Source organism: Anomaloglossus baeobatrachus, chromosome 8 (assembly GCF_048569485.1).
Source record: "Anomaloglossus baeobatrachus isolate aAnoBae1 chromosome 8, aAnoBae1.hap1, whole genome shotgun sequence".
NCBI lineage: Eukaryota > Metazoa > Chordata > Amphibia > Anura > Aromobatidae > Anomaloglossus > Anomaloglossus baeobatrachus.
In genome coordinates, this window is record NC_134360.1 from 67,000,852 (window position 1) to 67,023,130 (window position 22,279).

Sequence of the window (22,279 nt, forward strand, 5' to 3'; positions counted from 1 at the left end):
CGTGTCCGTGCTGGAGGCCCGCCGGCTGCCTGCGTGTCCGTGCTGGAGGCCCGCCGGCTGCCTGCGTGTCCGTGCTGGAGGCCTGCCGGCTGCCTGCGTGTCCGTGCTGGAGGCCCGCCGGCTGCCTGCGTGTTTGTGCTGAATGGGTGTGGATGGGGAGTGGATATGGGCGTGACTGTGAAATGGGTGTGGTTAGGGGGCGTGGCCTAAAAATTTGCCGCGGCGCGCTATGCGCGCCACAAACTTTGTCCCTCTTTTCCTTCTTTAAAAGTTGGGAGGTATGCAGAATTATGAGCCCTTTTAGCAGTTGCATTGCTGGAGTTCGATAGGCCCTGGTGCAAAATTTGGACCTGCATCCCCCCTTATGTTGCTCAGATGTATGTATATGTATGTATACATTTAGCTTTCTAAATCATATAAGGACATATGAATTGCCCCCCCCCATTTTGTAGTAATGTCTTCCCATCCTGTTCTAATGTCCCCCATCCTGGGCTTCTTCCTGGTAAATATGTCAACCAATCTGGTATATATGCCCCCCATCCTGATATATACAGTATGTGTCCATCTTAGTATATATGTTCCCCCTTCTAGCCCACATCCTGGTATATATATAAACCTATCCTGGCATATATGTTTCTATCCTGGTATATATGCCACCATCCTGGGCCCCTCCTGGTATCTACTGTCCCTCTCCTGGGGCCCTTCTGGTATCTACTGTCCCCCTCCTGGGGCCCTCCTGGTATCTGCGGTACCCCTCCTGGGGCTCTGCTGGTGTGTACTGTCCCCCTGCTGGGACCCTCCTGGTATATATTGTCCTACTTCTGGTATATACTGTCCCTTTCCTGGTATCTACTGCCCCCTACTGGTATATATTTCCGAATCCTGGTAAATATGTCTCCATTCTGTCTAATGCAAAAAAAAATCAACAACATTGTACTCACCCTTCTTGGCTCCCACGTCGTGCAGCGTCCTCCTGTGTAGCCAGCACACAGTGGCCGACAGCTTTCATTGGTGTCGGTGCTGTTGCAACTCATGAAATCATTGCCATGCGCCCACCTCAGTCACTGGGACACAGATGAAAGCTGCCGGCTTCTGTTTGGCTGTATCGCAGTACAGGGATCCAATGGGGCTCTGCATCGTAATGCATTTCAGCTGGATGTGCGGCCAATCCCCATTAGGTGGTCCCGTTGGAGCTTCCATCTGAACCCTCCACAAAATACGATTCAGTTATATGCGCCGACGGTGCCACTGACTATAATGGTGTATATGAAGAGGGGAGTCAGGTGATGGCCGCCAGTTTGTTCCCCTGCTTCAGATATTGTGAATGTGCGTGTGCGGCTTCCATTTGAACCGTAGGCATCAGCCATTACCTTTGGGATCGCCTCCATTTCTCCTTGATGTCTCCTCGTCTTAGACGGGGGAAGGGCGGCAATAATCACACGACAGTCTCTAGTAAAAAGCAACTGGAACTCCTTTATTGTGGCACACTCTGACTCCGTATTTCAGGTCCCTGGGACCGCTTGTGCTGCTTCCAACTAAACTCGGGGGGAAAACTCCGCTTCAGGCCAATTTGCCCTGGGTGCTGTCCTCCAGCAGCTAAGTCCCTTTTATCTCTTCCCCCGAAATCCCTTCTGTGTGGCTACCGTGTCTCACTCGTGCCCCCGTCTGGTCGCACATCTGCTCCTGGCCAATAAAAGGTCCCGCTGGGGTCTCTGAGTCCCAACTTTCCACGGGTCCGAGGTCGACCTGACGCCCGTTCGCTGGGTGAGGTCTTGACACCTGGGGGGGTACCCCCTTGCTAGGCAGGCCCTGGCAGTGGGCCCTGCTATATCCTTAAGCTCCTGCCGCTTGACTCACTAATCACTTCCTGCACACATTTGTCGCGGGCGGAGGAGGGGACGCTGCGGTCTCCCACTGCTTGGGTCCGGCTGCCGCTACTGCTGCGGCCTCCGCTGCTCGGTGGCTCGATCGGTGGCTCGAGCGATGGACCGGATCCCGGGGACTCGAGCGGCGCTCCTCACCCGTGAGTGAAAAGGGGTTTGGTTTTGGGGATTTATTGTCCGTGACGCCACCCACGGTTGTGGTGATTGTGTGGACACCACCGCTGCTCTGTATGGGGATCCCGGGAGCGGTGACAGGGAGCAGCAGAGTTGTTAGTTCTCCCCTCCGTGGGTAGGGGTTGGTTGTCCCGGGGCCCAGTGATGGGGTGGAGGATGAGGGATGGCAGGCCGGGTGCGGGGCCTGGTGAGGTGCAGGGTCGTGGGGGCAGCGCTGTGCCTCACGGCACAGTGGTACTCACTCAGCCTGAGACGGTGACACAGTTCTCGGTAAAACACATGGCTGGAAAGACGGTTCCCACAGACGGCTGCTGTTGCTTTTCCCCGGTAGTTAACGGTGACTGTCTCTTTCCCTGCACCTTGTGTAATGTTGGTAGCGATGGGTTCCCACTGGTTACCCGCTCCCCGACTTGGATATGGGCCGGAGTAGCCCCTCTTTGCCCGCAGGCGCTGGCCCTGAGAAACTGGTGCCTTGGCGGTGGCGGTGTCTCTCTCATACGGTTGAACGGTTGCCTTCAATCGGGACTTAGTTGTTTGGAGACCCGGAGGTCCCCTTCACTGACGGATTTGGCAAATTCACGGCGACTCCTAGCATTGCCGGGATCCGAAAGGCCCCTGCCAATGGTGCTGGCTTCTCCTTGTATACCGGTCCGGTACCGCCGGGCCACCGCCCGTCCACGGTCCTTTCGGCAACCTCCGATCAGCCTCCACTGCAGACGGTCACCGCCGTCTGCTAACCTTGCTGTTTCTGTCCGGGGCACACACCCGGACCAACTTCAGGCTCTACTTCTGTCACTTTTCTCCTCTCCACTCCTTTCCTCCTTCCACTTCCTCCTCCAAACTCTATCTGCCAGTGTTTTCCCTCCTCCAGGACTGTGAACTCCTTGGTGGGCGGAGCCAACCGCCTGGCCCACCCCCTGGTGTGGACATCAGCCCTTGGAGGAAGGCAACAAGGATTTCTGGTCTAGCTTAGGTGTACCTAACCGGGGTGTAGGGTGTGGTGATGTTAGTACCTGTGACCCCTGGCTTGCCCAGGGCGTCACATTCCCCCTTAGCAAAATGCAGACCGTCCGCGGGCTGCCCGTCCAACACCGGTTTTATTTTTCTGAAAAAAGATGAAAACACATACAAGTAGAAGAACATCATCCCACAACGGGAGGCACCTTTCTTAAACGTTGCAAACGGTTTTAAACGGTTAACGGTTACGGCTTCCGCTCTCACCCACCCAAGTAACCTGGCCCTGATGCTGCCCCTAAGAAACAGGCAGCACCCCTTGACCCCAGTCCTGCACCAAGGTACCCGAGCGGGATCTGTCCTTTCCAGGGGACCCACGTCCATGGGGAGCCCCTGGAACCCCCAGAGGGTAGCCACCGGTTCCTGTGGTGGCTGGGCCCCAGCCTGCTCCACTGCGGGCCCTCCCTCCATTCTGCCTCTCCGGAGGCGGCAACGGTGGAAGCTGCAACAACATTATTATTTACATTCCACAAGTTTGTGGTTGCCCTTACTGTGCACTTTTGTCCTCCCCACCCGGCTCTGGGTGGAAGAACACGGGCACCAGCCCCTCCAGCGCATAGCAAGCGCGGCGAGGAAGGGCCACCCGATACCCGTTATTTCCACTCCGGGGGATGTATGTGGCCTCCATGCCATGCAGAGCGACGACTCCTTCATCCTCTTCCGAAACGGGCTCGGTGTCAGGCCCGGAATCACTATCGTCCATCCCTGCGCCAGGCGGGTTGCCGCCAGCTGCCGCAGCTTCCAGGCTCGCCACTCTCTCGGCCACTGTTACGAAGGGGTGTACACCCGACGGGCCAGGCGCAGTGCGGTGCACGGGCAAGGAGGACGGAGGCAGCATGGGGGCCAGAGGTAGACCGGGTCCCTCAGCCGCAACGGCCGGTCCCTCGGGGACACAGGGGCGTGGGTCACTCACTAGCTCCTCCATCATGGCCTCCATTCCATACACCCGTGCAACTGCAGCTACTTCCTCCACCTCCGCGGTCCACTGCTCCATCAGCCTGCAGATCTGTCTCCGGTAGTGTCGGCAGATCCCTGCCGTTCAGGCCCTCAGCCATGCCGCTGTCCCGGGCACCGGCTCTGTAGCCTCCGCATAGCTTGGTGGAGCGGACATTCTTTGCAGGGGTCGGCGGATCATGGGGTCTCGGCGTCCCTATCTGTATAGCCGCGAGCTACACGCGACCAGTCGCCATTTCGTCCCCCTTAGCCTCTTTCCGGCTCCTCCTCTCTCGGGGCGGGGTTTTGGCCTTCGCGCCTCCACTACTCGAGGAGACGCTCGAGCGGGAACTTTTCGCGCCAAAGATGGTGGCTTCTGAAATTTTTCGGCCGGACACCTCCGGCGGTAACAAGGCGCACCTCTACCAGACGGCAGAGCGGTAAGATCCTGTTCGTGACGCCAAGTTGTCGCGGGCGGAGGAGGGGACGCTGCGCTCTCCCACTGCTCGGGTTTGGCTGCCGCAGCTGCTGCGGCCTCCGCTGCTCGGTGGCTCGAGCGATGGGCCGGATTCCGGGGACTCGAGCGGCGCTCCTCACCCGTGAGTGAAAAGGGGTTTGGTTTTGGGGATTTATTGTCCGTGACGCCACCCACGGTTGTGGTGATTGTGTGGACACCACCGCTGCTCTGTATGGGGATCCCGGGAGCGGTGACAGGGAGCAGCAGAGTTGTTAGTTCTCCCCTCCGTGGGTAGGGGTTGGTTGTCCCGGGGCCCAGTGATGGGGTGGAGGATGAGGGATGGCAGGCCGGGTGCGGGGCCTGGTGAGGTGCAGGGTCGCGGGGACAGCGCTGTGCCTCACGGCACAGTGGTACTCACTCAGCCTGAGACGGTGACACAGTTCTCGGTAAAACACATGGCTGGAAAGACGGTTCCCACGGACGGCTGCTGTTGCTTTTCCCCGGTAGTTAACGGTGACTGTCTCTTTCCCTGCACCTTGTGTAATGTTGGTAGCGATGGGTTACCACCGGTTACCCGCTCCCCGACTTGGATATGGGCCGGAGGAGCCCCTCTTTGCCCGCAGGCGCTGGCCCTGAGAAACTGGTGCCTTGGCGATGGCGGTGTCTCTCTCATACGGTTGAACGGTTGCCTTCAATCGGGACTTAGTTGTTTGGAGACCCGGAGGTCCCCTTCACTGACGGATTTGCCAAATTCACGGCGACTCCTAGCCTTGCCGGGATCCGAAAGGCCCCTGCCAATGGTGCTGGCTTCTCCTTGTATACCGGTCCGGTACCGCCGGGCCACCGCCCGTCCACGGTCCTTTCGGCAACCTCCGATCAGCCTCCACTGCAGACGGTCACCGCCGTCTGCTAACCTTGCTGTCTCTGTCCGGGGCACACACCCGGACCAACTTCAGGCTCTACTTCTGTCACTTTTCTCCTCTCCACTCCTTTCCTCCTTCCACTTCCTCCTCCAAACTCTATCTGCCAGTGTTTTCCCTCCTCCAGGACTGTGAACTCCTCGGTGGCCGGAGCCAACCGCCTGGCCCACCCCCTGGTGTGGACATCAGCCCTTGGAGGAAGGCAACAAGGATTTCTGGTCTAGCTTAGGTGTACCTAACCGGGGTGTAGGGTGTGGTGATGTTAGTACCTGTGACCCCTGGCTTGCCCAGGGCGTCACACATTCTAATACCCTCTGCTTCTCCTCCCTCCTGTCTCATTTTCCTGGTAACCATCTGTCTGCGCTTTCCTGTGTTCCCTGTCTAACTCCTATGGCTAACTAACTACTCCTCCCATCCTCCTCCTGCTGCTTGTTTCCCTAGTTACTACTTATTCCTATCTTATTACTAATACTACACCTAGCCTTACCTTACTCCCTATTCCTAAATCTGCTTGTATAATAAGCCTGGCTTGTACCACATCCCCTGCCTAACACACAGCACGAGGTACTAGTACACTCTATACACTCTACATGGTATTTACAACACAAACAAATATATTTTCCTGCTACCTAGCCTATACCAGTGGTGACCACTGGGCGAAGCCGAATGGCGCGCCCCTTCGGCTCTGCTACATTCTCCATATATATTAGAATAGACAATATACTTTCAGGTACATACAATTTACACTAACACCAACTTCATAGGAGAGGGCGCTTTTCGCCCCCCTCTTACACATACGGAGTCACCGTGTGCTCTGTCTTGCAATATTTTCGGTGGTATACACCTATTGGAGGCGCGCACACACACACACATAGTAGACTGCAAGTGAATACAGTGCTCAACAAAGATGTCTGGTCTCGCTGATCACAGTGTTGATCCGCCAGCCCTGATGATGAGCGTTGTAGTCACCCAGTGTGTGTGATTAGCTGTATTTTACTGCTACTCATATTTGCCTGAGTTGGAATCCAGGATCATGGAGCTTTTAGGAACATTTTTTTAATATATTGGTGAACGAGGGACAATGTGAGGGAATCTTTATTCATATAAAGTATTTTTTCCTGTATGTGTTTTTTTTTTAACTTTACACTTACTTTTTTAGCAATGGGGGTGTCTAGAGGCCTCTACATTAACAGCCCCTGGGCTTGATGCCAGCTGACATTACACAGCTGACATCAACCCCATTAACTGATCACTTTGATTACCAACACACCAGGCCAATCAAAAAGAGCAGAGATTAAGCAACAGAATTGGTGCATTTAATGTGAAATGCCACTTCTGGGGCTGCTATTTTTAGGCTGGGAAAGCCCAAATAACCATGGACCTTCCCTGCCTGATAATATCAGCTCCCACCTACCTGCTTTACCTTGGTTGGTGAATAAAAATTGGGGAGACCCAATGCCATTTTTTAAATGATTTATTTATTAAATTAAACCAGCCTAAAAATAACCTTTAACACATGAATGGCACTAAAGGGTGCAAGTGTAAAACCCTACTCTCATCTAAGCTGTTAGTATTTCAATTAATAAGAGTTGATGTAAGACAATGTCCCAAGAATGGCAAAAGTATATTAGGAGTGATACCTTTATAGGCTAACCAGAAAAATTATTGAAATGCACTGTGCCGAGCATCGTGCCTCTGGCCAGTCACAGTAATTCCAGTAGCAAAAATGGCTACGGCATTACCATGATTGGCTGTCAATCCTTGCATGTTTAGGGGCTGAAAAATAGTTGTAAAACATCTGGCGCGGGGACTTGAGCTAGCGCTCAACCACCCCCGATACTCGACCGAGTATTGAGCGTGCCAATCCCCCTTATGCTGGATCAAGTAATGAGCAGTGCCGAGCACACTCACTCATCACTAATAAATACTGCATGTAGCAAACATTTACTTTATCTAGAATTAAAGGGAATCTGCCACCAGGTTTTGCTATGTAATCTAATATCACCATCAGGTAGGGACAGAGTCTCTAATTCCAGCAATGTGTCACTTTGTTTACTGGGTGCAACAATAATGATAGAGTCACAATTTTCTCTATTGCAGAGCTAACTTTAAGGGATTATCCAACTTTTTAAAACCAACTAGGAGTGTAATTAAAAAAGCAAAAGGCAGGGTAATTACTTACTTTTTTTCCCGACGAACAAGCCCTGATCCTGCAGACGTGCTTCTTGTCTTTATTTACTTGTGGCCAGCTTGTGATCGCTATAGCCAGTCGTTAGTCGATACAATCATGAGCCTTTCTACTGGCATCATGGCTCCTATGGCTCAGTGATAATGCTGTAATACTACACATGACGCATCTATCATGGATAAACGGGTCTCCAATGTAAAACTCCCTTTCCCAATCTATACTTAAAATAATGACACAACAACGACTTTATTGCTCGAATGGCCACAGCTTTTATTGAATCATATATATATGTACCCAAAACTCATGGCTCAACATGCCACCCATTGTTAACACATAACCTGTACATATATATATATATATATATATATAACCAACACACCTGATAGATCCGTCCGAGAGGCCAACCATCCTTCCTATCCACCGTCCGTAACCTCCAACCAGCCCAGAGGACCACCTCGGCCGTGACCAACCGACCCGAGGTGTGGGGTAACAACGTTCCATCGTTAATTACCCCTCCCCAGAACCTGCAGGACCTCTGCCCGCAAATTCCAAACCAATCCGAAGCCACTCCCCCTGAGTGACTTCATACCAACCAACCGACTGTCGGTACTCCCAACCTCTCTGAACAGACCTATCACCCCAGCTGTGACAAAATTTCTTTTTTTTTTTTTTTTTTACATTATACAAATTTTTTTTTATTTTTTTTTTTTATTCTTAGGGCGGGCGGGTGGGACACACAGCTTGGGCAGCAAAGAGGAGGTCACCAGGGCACAGCCCCCTTTATACTCCTTAGTACCACCCCACCCCTTCTTTGGTTCCCCCCAATCACCTCCACCGACACTCCCACCAATCCTAAAGCCCGGTACACTGCCCCCTAGCCAAATCCCATTAACCCCTTCCTACCCTGACCCTTCCGCTCGTCATGGGGCCTATTCACCCCTATGGGGCTCACTGCCCATCTTGACAGCAGCTGTTTTTAAATAATATTCTTAAGTTGGATCTTCATGGAGAACCAAAACAAAGCCAACCTGACATTGCATTCTCTACAAAATCTCAGATATCACAACTGTTTCTGCATAGATCTTAAATAAATTGTAAATACTGTACAGCAGGGGTGCGGAACCTTTTTACTGCCAAGGTCCATTTGGATATTTATAACATCATTCGCGGGTCATACCAGAACTGGTGTATATACATCACATAGAAGACACCAAGGCTGAAGGATATACATCACATAAGAGACATTGGTTGGAGCATATACAGCACATAGGAGACACTAGGGCTAGAGCATATACAGCACATGGGAAACCCGAGCTGGAGCATTTACAGCACATAGAAGATATTGGGACTAGAGCATAAACATCACATGGGAAACATTGTGTCTGCAGGATATAAATCACATAGGAGACAATAGAGCTGAAGCATATACAGCACATAGGAGACATTCGGGCTCAAACATGCAGCACCTAGGAGACACTGAGGCTGGAGCATATACTACACATAGGATACACTGAGATTGGATCATATACATCATATAGGATACAATGTGGCTGGAGCATACTGTATATATCACATAGGAGACATTGGGGCTGGAGGATATACATCACAGAGGAGACACTGGGGCTGGACCATATACATTACATAGGAGACACTAGGGCTAGAGCATATATATCACATAGGAGACAATGGAGCTGGAGGATATACATCACAAAGGAGACACTGGGGCTGGACTATATACATTACATAGGAGACACTAGGGCTAGAGCATATATATCACATAGCAGACATTGGAGCTGGGGCATACAAAGCACATAGGAGACACATAGGCTGGAGCATATACAGCACATAGGAGACATTGGGTCTGGAGCATATAGAGCACATAGGAGACAGTGAAGCTGGATCATATACAGCACATAGGTGACATTAGGGCTGGAGAATATACATCACATAGGAGACACTGGAGCTGGATCATATATATCTCATAGGAGACATTAGGGCTGGAGCATATATAACTCATAGAAGACATTGAGGCTGGAGCATATACATCATATAGGAGATACTGGGGTTGGAGCATATACATCACATAGGAGACATTGGGGCTGGAGCATATACATCACATAAGAGACATTAGGGCTGGAGCATATACATCATATAGGAGACACTGGGGTTACCGCATATACATCACATACGATACAGTAGGACTGAATCATTTACATCACATGGGCTGCAGCTGCTGTCTTTCAAGATGGGATAGGAGAGCATCAAGCACTAACTCTGCCCACAAAGAATGTCTTGGCACTGGGAGGCGTCAGGACATAATCCTTCATTGTATGCACCAGTGTGTTCAGTAGTGAATGCTGCATGCTTGCTTGTGCCCTTAGGGTAAGGAGGAATTAAATGGCCAGCGGCCGGCATTGCAGTCCCCAGATATCTACCCGGGTGCCAGAGAAAATGTCATCACATACCTTAAACACCCCACCCCTGCCCTACAGTATAGAGACCACACAAGGCTAGTGTAGCCGGGTGACGGCATAACACAATTCTGCATTCGGCAGTGAAGCTGAGGCTGACCAGTGTCCTCTATTTTTCAGGCAGGTGGCATGAGAAGAACTTTACTTATCTGAACATAAAGAAAGATGTAGAACAAAGAACCAGGGAATCTCAGAAGTGATAAATAACAATAAAACTGATTTCCTCGCAGCCTGGCTCTTCTGTTTCTTATATATTGTCCTGAAAGTCTAGGAAATTTCTTTGTCTTTAAAGTTTTGATTTTCATGTTTTGGTTTGTGTGATGTTAAAGTATATGTGTGCCACCCTAATGGGTCTCTTACAAAATAGCTTTTTGGGTATTTTGGATTCTTTGATCGGGGTAATAGCACTGATGGAGGTTTTTAGCATCAGCTTATTGACTCCTCCTTATAGCAGTATATCAGCAGGATTCATACATTTGGCGATAGCTGTATAAACTATTCATATTTTTTTAAATTTTTATGAAATGTATACAAAGTATACAAGGAGGGACCACAACATAATAGTGTGGCTAGGTTCAGACAGCCATATTTCATGGCCTGTATATGGAGCACAATGCAAGGACTGACCACTTGTCTCCTAACCTTAACTTAAGCCTGCTTTACACCTTTCAATTTCGCATACGATATCGTATGCGATGTGACCCGCCCCCATCGTATGTGTGGCACGTTAAATTTTTTGACCGTGTCGCACAATCGATTAAAGGCTGTCACACGTACTTACCCGTCCATACGACCTCGCTGTGGGCGGTGAACATCCTCTTCCTGGAGTGGGAGGGACGTTCGGCGTCACAGCAACGTCACGTGGCAGCCGGCCAATAGAAGCGGAGGGGCGGAGATGAGCGGGACGTAAACATCCCGCCCACCTCCTTCCTTCCGCATTGTCGGCGGGAGCCGCGGACGGAGGTTAGCTGTCGTTCAATGTTCCCGGGGTGTCACACACTGCGATGTGTGCTGCCTCGGGAACATTGCACAATCGCACGTTCAATCTTTGAGAAATTAACAACATGCATGCAATGAATGTATTTTCGTTCAATCGCAATTGCACGGAGGTTTTACACGCTACAATCATCCTTACGATGCCAGTTGTGCATCACTTACGACGTGACCCCGCCGACACATCGTAAGATTTATTGTAGCGTGTAAAGTGCCCTTTACAACCTCTTATATGCCCATCAGGCTGTAATTTCGGTTCAGGAGTCCCTAGGTCAGTCCAGGATTTGCAGCATATATATATATACAGTGCCTACAAGTAGTATTCAACCCCCTGCAGATTTAGCAGGTTTGATAAGATGCAAATAAGTAAGAGCCTGCAAACTTCAAACAAGAGCAGGATTTATTAACAGATGCATAAATCTTACAAACCAACAAGTTTTGTTGCTCAGTTAAATTTAAATACATTTTCAACATAAAAGTGTGGGTCAATTATTATTCAACCCCTAGGTTTATTATTTTGAGGAATAACCCTTGTTTGCAATTACAGCTAATAATCGTCTTTTATAAGACCTGATCAGGCCGGCACAGGTCTCTGGAGTTATCTTGGCCCACTCCTCCATGCAGATCTTCTCCAAGTTATCTAGGTTCTTTGGGTGTCTCATGTAGACATTAATCTTGAGCTCCTTCCACTAGTTTTCAATTGGGTTAAGGTCAGGAGACTGACTAGGCCACTGCAACACCTTGATTTTTTCCCTCTTGAACCAGGCCTTGGTTTTCTTGGCTGTGTGCTTTGGGTCGTTGTCTTGTTGTAAGATGAAATGACGACCCATCTTAAGATCCTTGATGGAGGAGCGGAGGTTCTTGGCCAAAATCTCCAGGTAGGCCGTGCTATCCATCTTCCCATGGATGCGGACCAGATAGCCAGGCCCCTTGGCTGAGAAACAGGCCCACAGCATGATGCTGCCACCACCATGCTTGACTGTAGGGATGGTATTCTTGGGGTCGTATGCAGTGCCATCCAGTCTCCAAACGTCACGTGTGTGGTTGGCTCCAAAGATCTCGATCTTGGTCTCATCAGACCAGAGAACCTTGATCCAGTCTGTCTCAGAGTCCTCCATGTGATCATGAGCAAACTGTAGATGAGCCTTGACATGACGCTTTGAAAGTAAAGGTACCTTACGGGCTCGTCTGGAACGGAGACCATTGCGGTGGAGTACGTTACTTATGGTATTGACTGAAACCAATGTCCCCATTTCCATGAGATCTTCCCGGAGCTCCTTCCTTGTTGTCCTTGGGTTAGCCTTGACTCTTCGGACAAGCCTGGCCTCGGCACGGGTGGAAAGTTTCAAAGGCTGTCCAGGCCGTGGAAGGCTAACAGTAGTTCCATAAGCCTTCCACTTCCGGATGATGCTCCCAACAGTGGAGACAGGTAGGCCCAACTCCTTGGAAAGGGTTTTGTACCCCTTGCCAGCCTTGTGACCCTCCACGATCTTGTCTCTGATGGCCTTGGAATGCTCCTTTGTCTTTCCCATGTTGACCAAGTATGAGTGCTGTTCACAAGTTTGGGGAGGGTCTTAATTAGACAGAAAAGGCTGGAAAAAGAGATAATTAATCCAAACATGTGAAGCTTATTGTTCTTTGTGCCTGAAATACTTCTTAATACTTTAGGGGAACCAAACAGAATTCTGGTGGTTTGAGGGGTTGAATAATAAATGACCCTCTGAATAAACTTTTCACAATTTAAAAAAAAAAAAAAAAAAAAAAAAAAGAAATAACATTCTTTTTTGCTGCAGTGCATTTCACACTTCCAGGCTGATCTACAGTCCAAATGTCACAGTGCCAAGTTAATTCCGAATGTGTAAACCTGCTAAATCTGCAGGGGGTTGTAGGCACTGTATGCTTGAATATCAGCCTTTGGGTGCCATGAATATACAATGTGTTTTTTCAGCAGGAGATTATCACTACAGGACTAGGTGTCTCGTGCCTCCTAGTCCAACCCTGTCCCCACCATTGATTAGCAGCTCTCTGAAAACATACAGTGTGCACAGAAAGCTGCTGATCAGTGGTGTGGGCGGAGTTATACACAGCTCAACATTCCAAGCTGTGCTAGATCTGCAGCAGAGAAAATTGTGATTGTATCAAAATAACAGAATGTAAACCATCAAGTGATGCATCTCTGGAATAAGGGTCATTGCCCCTTTACCATGTTGTTCTCAGATAGTGATTTAATGACAGATTTTGTCTCAATGGAAGTTTTGCCAAATCTTTTGTATACATGATAGCAGCTGATGACTTTTGTCAATACATTTTTAATGAAGATTTAATCAGTCTATGTGTAGCGCCCATGAAGCCCTCAGGGTGCTACAAGGTTCTGCATCCCCCCCAGGATGCAGGGCCTACCCCCTTAGGGACACAGAGCCCCAGTGCCGGTAACACCAAGACCCCAGGTAATACCAGTTTTCCCCAAAAATTCCCCCATACAATGGTACTTAGCTAGGGTGGGACCAATGGATGGCCGCCTAGAGGTGGAGCCACTCCAGTCCACTAGTTGACCAGGTGGGAGGGGCATACTGTGGAGAGTAGTCAGTGTGTGAGTTGACAGTGGAATTTTGAAGTTGTGACTGAGCAACGTCCTGACTCGGGTTGACGGTGACCTGGTACCCAGGAGAAGTGGTTGCCGGTGGAATACTCCCGGAACTACGCACCGACGAGGTACAGGATCCTAGGACAGGAAAGAGCTTCAAGCCGACCTGTTAACACCTACACAGCAAAGGGAACTATCAAGGACCTTGCTGACCCTAAAGAATCTGAAGTCTCAGTAGGAAAGGGAGAACCAGGGACAGGACCAGAGACTCCAACCCCACAGGTTTCATGCTACCGTCAGCGGACAGAAGTGGACAAACCACAGACCGGAGACCCCCAGTGTTCCATACCATGGGGACCCACTTACCAGAGACAGGTGCAGGGGAAAAAAGTACCAGAGAACCAGACTGGCACAGGGGCAAAGGGGACCTGGAGGCGAAACCAGCCGACCTCGGGCCCCAGTTATCAACTCAAGTGAGTAAACCAGTTGCACTGAATACCTGTCTGGACTCCTTCTTCTGACGCCCAATGCACCATACACCCGCTGGGGCAAAACCCTACTTGCGGAAGGGACTACCATACTAGCTGCTAATACCACCAGCCCCAGTGCAGACATTCTGCAGCGGCGGCTCCCTACACTTAACCGCAGCACCGCAAGTGGCGTCACAAATAAACTTTATTCACCAATCCCCTGTAAATATCTCCATTACAAAAAGGGCCCAGGGCACGGAACCGGGTAACGGCCACCACCGTGACATTCCCAAGATGTACACTGCCCAGAACCATGTACCCCATATCCCTGGGTGCTACACAATGCATTCAAAGTTCACCAGTGTCTTCAGAAATCGTGAAGCACTCTCAGAAATTTAGGCAAGTTATAGCACTTCTCCAGTTATTGTCACGCTAGGTATGGAGAAGAACCAAGCAAACGGCAAAAGAGAAGGAAAACTCTTGTGTTTAGTGGTAAGGGGGAGATGGTGACCCCATGACCCAAGTTACCGCTGGGCCCTGGCTTTCCTCTCCGCCTTAGATAGATTCCGCACCTATGTGCCAAGCAGGATACCTGTCACGCTCCCCGGGTCCTCACCCCCGTTCCCCGGCTCACCTGCCACGCTCTCCGCTCCCCAGTCACCGGATTCCGTCCGTCCCAGGGCTCCGGGCCCCCGATCCCGGCGCCCGACAGCTTCCCTGGACCTGGCCGGCTCCCCTGCGTCCTCCTCGCAGCCTCCTTCCCTGGCTTCTGGCACCCGGGCGGCGCGCATGCGCATTAGGGCGCGCGCGCGGTCACTGACCCTTTCTTAAAGGGCCAGCGTCCATTAACAGGAAATGAGGTTGCACAGGTACAGGGTATATAAGGGGTCATTGTCCAAGGGGGCGGGGCCTGATCTTCGTGTTCCCTGAGCTAGGAGTCAGGTCTCCTGGTGTTACTGTGCTCGTACTCACCTATCTCTCTTTGTAGAGCCGTGCCTGCTTCGCCATCCAGTCTGCCGTGTCCTGATCCCCGCACGCTGTCCGTCTGCCATCTGACAGTCCGTACCATCCCGGATCCCTGCGGTGACCCGTCATCTTGCTCCAGAGGTTCCGGACCCCGCCTGATATCACCTCGGCCTCCGAACCTGAGCTACGTCACCAAGACCACCTTCTGTGACTCCGTGGTCCCTGGGACTCCTCCGCTGCCTTCACTTACACGGACTGTTCTACGGCCCATCAGTGCTTCAGCTGCCGGACTCCCTACCACCATCTCAGAGAGTTCGGTCCAGTGGATCCACCTCCTGGGTCTGCCCGACCGCCCGGCCGTGACAGTAAGATCAGGCCATGGATCCCGCTGCAGCACTATTGGCCCTGCAAGAGGAACTCCAACGCCAGCGTGAAGTCCAGACCCGCATGCTGCAATTTATGACCTCCGTGGACACCCGCCTGTACACGTTACAAGCATCCATGACGCCTGCGGCACCCAGGTCCTCCAATGGACAATCCACGGCTCCCGCACCAGTGGCAGCCTCGTCGGGTGCTTCCCAGCTCCGGTTGGCTTCACCACCTCGTTATTCTGGAGATCCCAAGACCTGCAGGGGCTTCATCAACCAATGTTCCCTTCATTTCACGCAGCTGCCACATCTATTCGCCTCCGACCAAGCCAAGGTCGCCTTTATAATGTCCCACCTAGAGGGCGAGGCACTGGCGTGGATGAACCCCTTGTGGGAGAAGGAGGACCCTGTGACCAAGAACCTTCGAGAGTTCCTGCAGGCCTTTCGCAGTACCTTTGACGAGCCGGGACGCGCCTCTGCGTCTGCTTCATCACTTCTCCGCCTACGTCAAGGAACACTGACGGTGGGCCAATACGCCATCCGTTTCCGCACTTTGGCTTCTGAACTCGGGTGGAATAATGAGGCCCTGACAGCCGCCTTCTGGGAGGGACTCTCGAGTCGCATCAAAGATGAGTTGGCGGGTCGTGACTTGCCCTCCACCCTAGATGCCCTGATTGCCCTGGCTACTCGAGTGGACATTCGTTTTCAGGAGCGCTCTAAAGAGCTGTCTCGTGAGAGACGACCGGTACGGCATTCCTCACCTCCCCAGAAGCCCTCCGCACCTCAGTCATCAACAGCTGGGATTCCCGTCCACGAGCCCATGCAGATTGACCGAGTACGACAGTCTGAACAGCGTCGAGCAGAGCGGCTCGCCAAGGGCCTCTGCTTTTACTGCGGAGAGGGCACACACCTGCTACGCGCCTGTCCAGAGAGGCCGGGAAACTCCAAAGCCTAGGGTTGGTAGGAGAGGCCACCCTAGGTGCTGGGACTCTCTCAGACCCGGTTATGTGGACTGTGCAAGTGTCAACGGGAGAGACACGGTTCACGGCTGAGGCATACCTCGATTCCGGGGCAGCAGGCAATTTCATTCAGCAGGCCACGGTGGACAAGTACCAGCTGCCTGTTACTCCACTTGACAAACCCCTCGTGATAGCCTCTGTGGATGGGAGACCCCTCTCTGATACCATCTCCTGGGTCACCAGACCGGTCGAACTACGTATCGGTGCCCTGCACACCGAGAACATCTCTCTCTACGTCCTTCCACACATGTCCCATCAAATCCTGCTGGGACTTCCCTGGTTGCGGACACACGAACCCTCAGTCAGCTGGGGTACTGGCGAAATCACCCGATGGGGCCCTTCTTGTCATGAGAAGTGTCTGAAGTCCATACCACACATCCGACGACCTCCGGTTCCAGAGAACCTACCGGAACTGCCCTCGGCCTATTGGTCCTTCGCAGACGTTTTCGACAAGAAGGAGTCTGAGGTACTTCCGCCACACCGTCCCTACGATTGTGCCATCGACCTGCTCCCAGGAACAACACCACCTCGAGGACGGATATATCCGTTGTCCCCAGCCGAAACCAGGGCCATGTCTACCTACATCACAGAGAGCCTGGCTAAGGGATTCATCCGGAGATCCTCCTCTCCTGCGGGAGCGGGCTTCTTCTTCGTTAAGAAGAAAGAGGGTGACCTACGCCCCTGCATCGACTACCGGGGTCTGAATCAGATCACCGTAAAGAACAAGTACCCTCTGCCGCTCATCCCCGAATTGTTCGACCGGCTCAGAGGAGCCCGTGTGTTCACCAAACTGGATCTTCGGGGTGCTTACAACCTAGTTCGTATCCGCTCTGGGGACGAATGGAAGACCGCGTTTAATACTCGCGATGGGCACTATGAATACTGCGTGATGCCCTTCGGCCTATGTAATGCACCAGCAGTCTTCCAAGAATTGGTGAACGACATCTTCCGGGACCTCCTCTACGTCTGTGTAGTAGTGTATCTGGATGACATCCTTATCTACTCTCCGGACCTCCAGACCCACAGAGAGAACGTGCAGCTGGTCCTACAACGACTGAGAGAGAATCGTCTATACGCCAAATATGAGAAGTGTGTCTTTGAGCAGTCTTCTCTCCCTTTCCTGGGATACATCATCTCGGGTACTGGACTGCAAATGGATCCTAAGAAGGTGTCCTCCATACTCAACTGGCCTCCCCCTTCTGGACTAAAGGCAATCCAACGGTTCCTGGGATTTGCCAACTACTACCGCCAGTTCATCCCTCACTTCTCTGCCCTGACTGCTCCTCTCTCCGCTTTGACCAAAAAGGAGGCTAATCCAAAGGACTGGTCACCTGCGGCCGACGCCGCGTTTTGCTCACTGAAGCGAGCATTTGCCTCCGCTCCTGTACTCCACCGTCCGGAGTTAAACCGCCAGTTCACCTTGGAGGTGGATGCCTCCTCCTCGGGAGCCGGAGCAGTGCTCATGCAAAAGTCCTCCTCCGGGAAGATGGTTACATGCGGTTTCTTCTCCAAGAGCTTCTCTGCACCTGAACGTAATTACACCATCGGTGACCGAGAACTATTGGCGGTCAAACTGGCTCTGGAGGAATGGCGCTACCTCCTGGAAGGAGCAGTGTACCCCGTGATTATCTACACGGACCACAAGAACCTGGAATACCTACGGTCCGCTCAGCGACTGAACCCACGGCAAGCCAGGTGGTCCTTATTCTTTGCCAGGTTCGACTTCCAGCTCCATTTCCGACCCGCAGACAAGAATGTACGTGCGGATGCCTTGTCTAGGTCTTTCATGCCCATGGAGCAGGAGGAAGAGACTACCCAGCCTATCATCCCTCCTAGCAAGATTATTCCGGTGGCCCCTGTCACCCTGGCCCAGATACCGCCCGGAAAGACCTATGTCTCTGAGACTGACAGGCAAAAGGTGTTACACTGGGGTCATGCCTCGAAAACAGCCGGTCATGCAGGCCAGAAGAGAACATGGGGTGCGATTGTACGCCATTATTGGTGGCCATCCCTTCGCACGGACGTCGCTGCTTTTGTCTCTGCCTGCTCCTCTTGTGCCAGGAACAAGACGCCCAAACACCTGCCCTATGGCCGTCTTCTGCCTCTGCCGATACCCACAATTCCGTGGCAACACATAGCGATGGATTTTATTACGGACTTGCCATTATCCTCTGGACACACAGTCATATGGGTCGTGGTGGACCGGTTCTCCAAAATGGCTCACTTCGTCCCTATGGCTGGACTGCCCTCTGCTCAGGAACTCGCGGAAGCCTATATACATCACATCTTCCGCTTGCATGGTTTCCCATCCCACATCGTGTCCGACCGAGGAACTCAGTTTACCTCCCGCTTCTGGAGGGCGCTCTGCAAACATCTGGGTGTGACTCTGGACTTTTCTTCTGCTTACCATCCTCAGTCTAATGGCCAAGTGGAGAGGGTCAATCAAATCTTGACCTCCTTCTTACGTCACTACGTCAACGCCCATCACGACGACTGGTCCACGCTTCTACCTTGGGCTGAATTCTCACATAACCACCACATCAGTGAGTCGTCCTCCAAATCTCCCTTCCATGTAGTTTACGGACTTCAACCCTCCGTCCCGTTGCCTATATCCCCTTCATCGGATGTTCCGGCTGCTGATTCTGCAGTTCGTGACTTTGCTACCATTTGGGACTCTGTCAAAGCGTCCCTTGGGCGCGCTTCCCAGCGGATGAAGAAACACGCTGACAAGAGACGTCTGGATCCTCCGTGTTTCTCTCCTGGTGACCTGGTCTGGCTTGCTTCCCAGTACATCCGATTGAAGATACCTTCCTACAAGCTGGGTCCTCGCTACATCGGGCCGTTTAAGGTCCTCAGCAAGATCAATGAGGTATCCTACAAGCTACAGCTCCCGGCCACGATGAGGATACCCAACTCCTTCCACGTCTCTCTGCTCAAGCCGGTTGTCCTTGGTCCCTTCTCCGCTGCTGCCAGTCCGGCCCCTCCTCCTATTGCCGATGATGACATCTATGCGGTAAGGGATATCGTGGCCATGAAGACCGTACGAGGTCGACAGTTCTTCCTGGTGGACTGGGAAGGGTATGGTCCTGAGGATAGGTCTTGGGAGCCCAGGGAGAACGTGGGCACTCCTCTTATCCGTGCCTTCATGTCCCGGTTGCGGGGAGGGGGGCGTGGGGGGGGGGGTACTGTCACGCTCCCCGGGTCCTCACCCCCGTTCCCCGGCTCACCTGCCACGCTCTCCGCTCCCCAGTCACCGGATTCCGTCCGTCCAGGGCTCCGGGCCCCCGATCCCGGCGCCCGACAGCTTCCCTGGACCTGGCCGGCTCCCCTGCGTCCTCCTCGCAGCCTCCTTCCCTGGCTTCTGGCACCCGGGCGGCGCGCATGCGCATTAGGGCGCGCGCGCGGTCACTGACCCTTTCTTAAAGGGCCAGCGTCCATTAACAGGAAATGAGGTTGCACAGGTACAGGGTATATAAGGGGTCATTGTCCAAGGGGGCGGGGGCCTGATCTTCGTGTTCCCTGAGCTAGGAGTCAGGTCTCCTGGTGTTACTGTGCTCGTACTCACCTATCTCTCTTTGTAGAGCCGTGCCTGCTTCGCCATCCAGTCTGCCGTGTCCTGATCCCCGCACGCTGTCCGTCTGCCATCTGACAGTCCGTACCATCCCGGATCCCTGCGGTGACCCGTCATCTTGCTCCAGAGGTTCCGGACCCCGCCTGATATCACCTCGGCCTCCGAACCTGAGCTACGTCACCAAGACCACCTTCTGTGACTCCGTGGTCCCTGGGACTCCTCCGCTGCCTTCACTTACACGGACTGTTCTACGGCCCATCAGTGCTTCAGCTGCCGGACTCCCTACCACCATCTCAGAGAGTTCGGTCCAGTGGATCCACCTCCTGGGTCTGCCCGACCGCCCGGCCGTGACAATACCTGACCCTGACTGACCATGAAATAAGCCCTAGGTAGGGAACGGATGGGATGAGTGCTTAGTCAACACCACTAAGCTGTAAAGAACACAAAGGGAATACAAACAAGGGAGAGGGACTGCAACAGCAAAGTTTCTCCAGATTAATCCAAGCGACTGCTTGTACTGAAGTCCTGAAAAGGGTGTTAGACCTATCACCAACACAGACCAGAAGGGAATGAGGGTTTTTAAGGACATAAAGGGAAGTGCTAATTAAAACAGCTGACAGGGTGAGGAACCCCGTAGGGTCCTAAAGGGAGAGGGATAAACCCCAAGAAGAGGAGCTATGCAAGGTACCATATACACCAAGCAGGAATAATAGAAGGTCAGGGACCAGTTTGTGCTGTCAAACGCTGGGACCTTCTATAGCCAGACACTACAGGGCTGTCAATTACCCTTGACAGTTATACTCAGAATCTGGCTTTAGGATGCTGAGTTTCTACATTGAGGAGTTAAATCAGCAAAAATTGATAAGCCAGTCAATGAGCCCTTTGCCTTCAGGTTTTAGAGGTGGTTCTGCCAGTTGAGGTTCGTTGACAGATTTATTTCTTGAAAAAATTCAACTACCTGTTTGAAACTTGATAAATGTATTATCGGCTTGGAATCCTTACTTACCGTATTTGATTTCTTCTTTTTTTTTGCTCTGGTGCTTTTTCTTTTCATTTTCTATATGATTTAATCCCATGTCACTAATTGCTCTTATTCTTATTATATAAGCCATTTGGTCTGCAATGTTAATGAACAGAGAGGCCATAGCCAAGATCCTGCAGAGTCAGTCCAAACCATTTCGTACCTTCCCACTTACCACCAGGACTAAAGCTCCCAAAGAAGTTCCTCCTCCTCCACCACCAGTACATTCACCTAAGAAGCCAAGAAAACAGAGACACCAAGCTAAGAGCGAGAATCCAGAGGTGCCGCCTCCTCCAGTGACCCCACCCAAAGAAGAAGATGACTTTTGGGACTTCTATGATAAAACTATTTAGTAAAGTCAGACAGCAAATTGTGAGCAATTATGATTAAAGGGGTTTTCAATCATACATTGCTGTAGTCGCTCTTCAGTATTTAACTGCAGATTACTGGATCCTGACCGTTTCCAATATACACACTGTCAGGATTCCACTCTTTTGCCAGTTTGAGCAATGTGCCAGCTGGTGTTGAATTACTTCTCATAGGCTTCTGTCACTATAGCAATAATATTAAAATACAACGCATTTCGGCTAAGCATCGTCAGCCTTCTTCAGGCTAGTACTCAGCCGAAACGTGTTGTTTTTTTTATATTAATGTATTTTAATGTCCATTAGACTTGATCAACAACTGATTGTATCGAGCTTTTAATAAATCCTATTGGAAAACTACATTGTTAGTTCTGAATTCAGTCCAAGAAGAGAGCTACAACTCCATAATTCATCCTGCATTACAGCTTGGCCTGTGGAGGTCCACTGGATCAGATCTCCACATCCACCGGAAGAGCAGCACTTCCAAAGTTTCAATGTGAGCATCGTTCCAAAGCTTGCTTTACCCACAGTAAAGGTGAGTGCGATCATACACTCGCCCCTATCTTTCTACAAAACACTGCACTCAGATATTGCCATTTTTTTTTAGTTTTTATAGTGCATCCAGTCTATATTTTACATGCACTAGTGATGAGTGGGCACTACCATGCTCGGATGCTTGGTGCTCGTAGTTAGTGATGAGCGGGCACTACCATGCTCGGATGCTTGGTATTCGTAATTACTAGTGATGAGCGGGCACTACCATGCTCGGATGCTTGGTACTCGTAGTTAGTGATGAGTGAGCACTACCATGCTCAGGTGCTCGGTACTCGTAACTAGTGATGAGCGGGCACTACCATGCTCAGTACTCGTAAGTTGGACGCT

The 22,279-nt window shown here is 51.6% G+C and overlaps 1 protein-coding gene across 1 annotated transcript in view; it reads left to right on the forward strand.

Annotated features, from left to right (window-relative positions):
- The window catches only part of CIMIP4 (ciliary microtubule inner protein 4), a 33,573-nt gene extending 12,003 nt beyond the window's left edge, over nucleotides 1-21,570 (forward strand). The window contains exon 5 of the mRNA XM_075320837.1: nucleotides 21,120-21,570. Coding sequence (XP_075176952.1) covers nucleotides 21,120-21,385 — 266 coding nt within the window. The 3' untranslated portion in view covers nucleotides 21,386-21,570. The remainder of the gene's footprint in view (nucleotides 1-21,119) is intronic.
- Nucleotides 21,571-22,279: the final 709 nt, after the last annotated feature.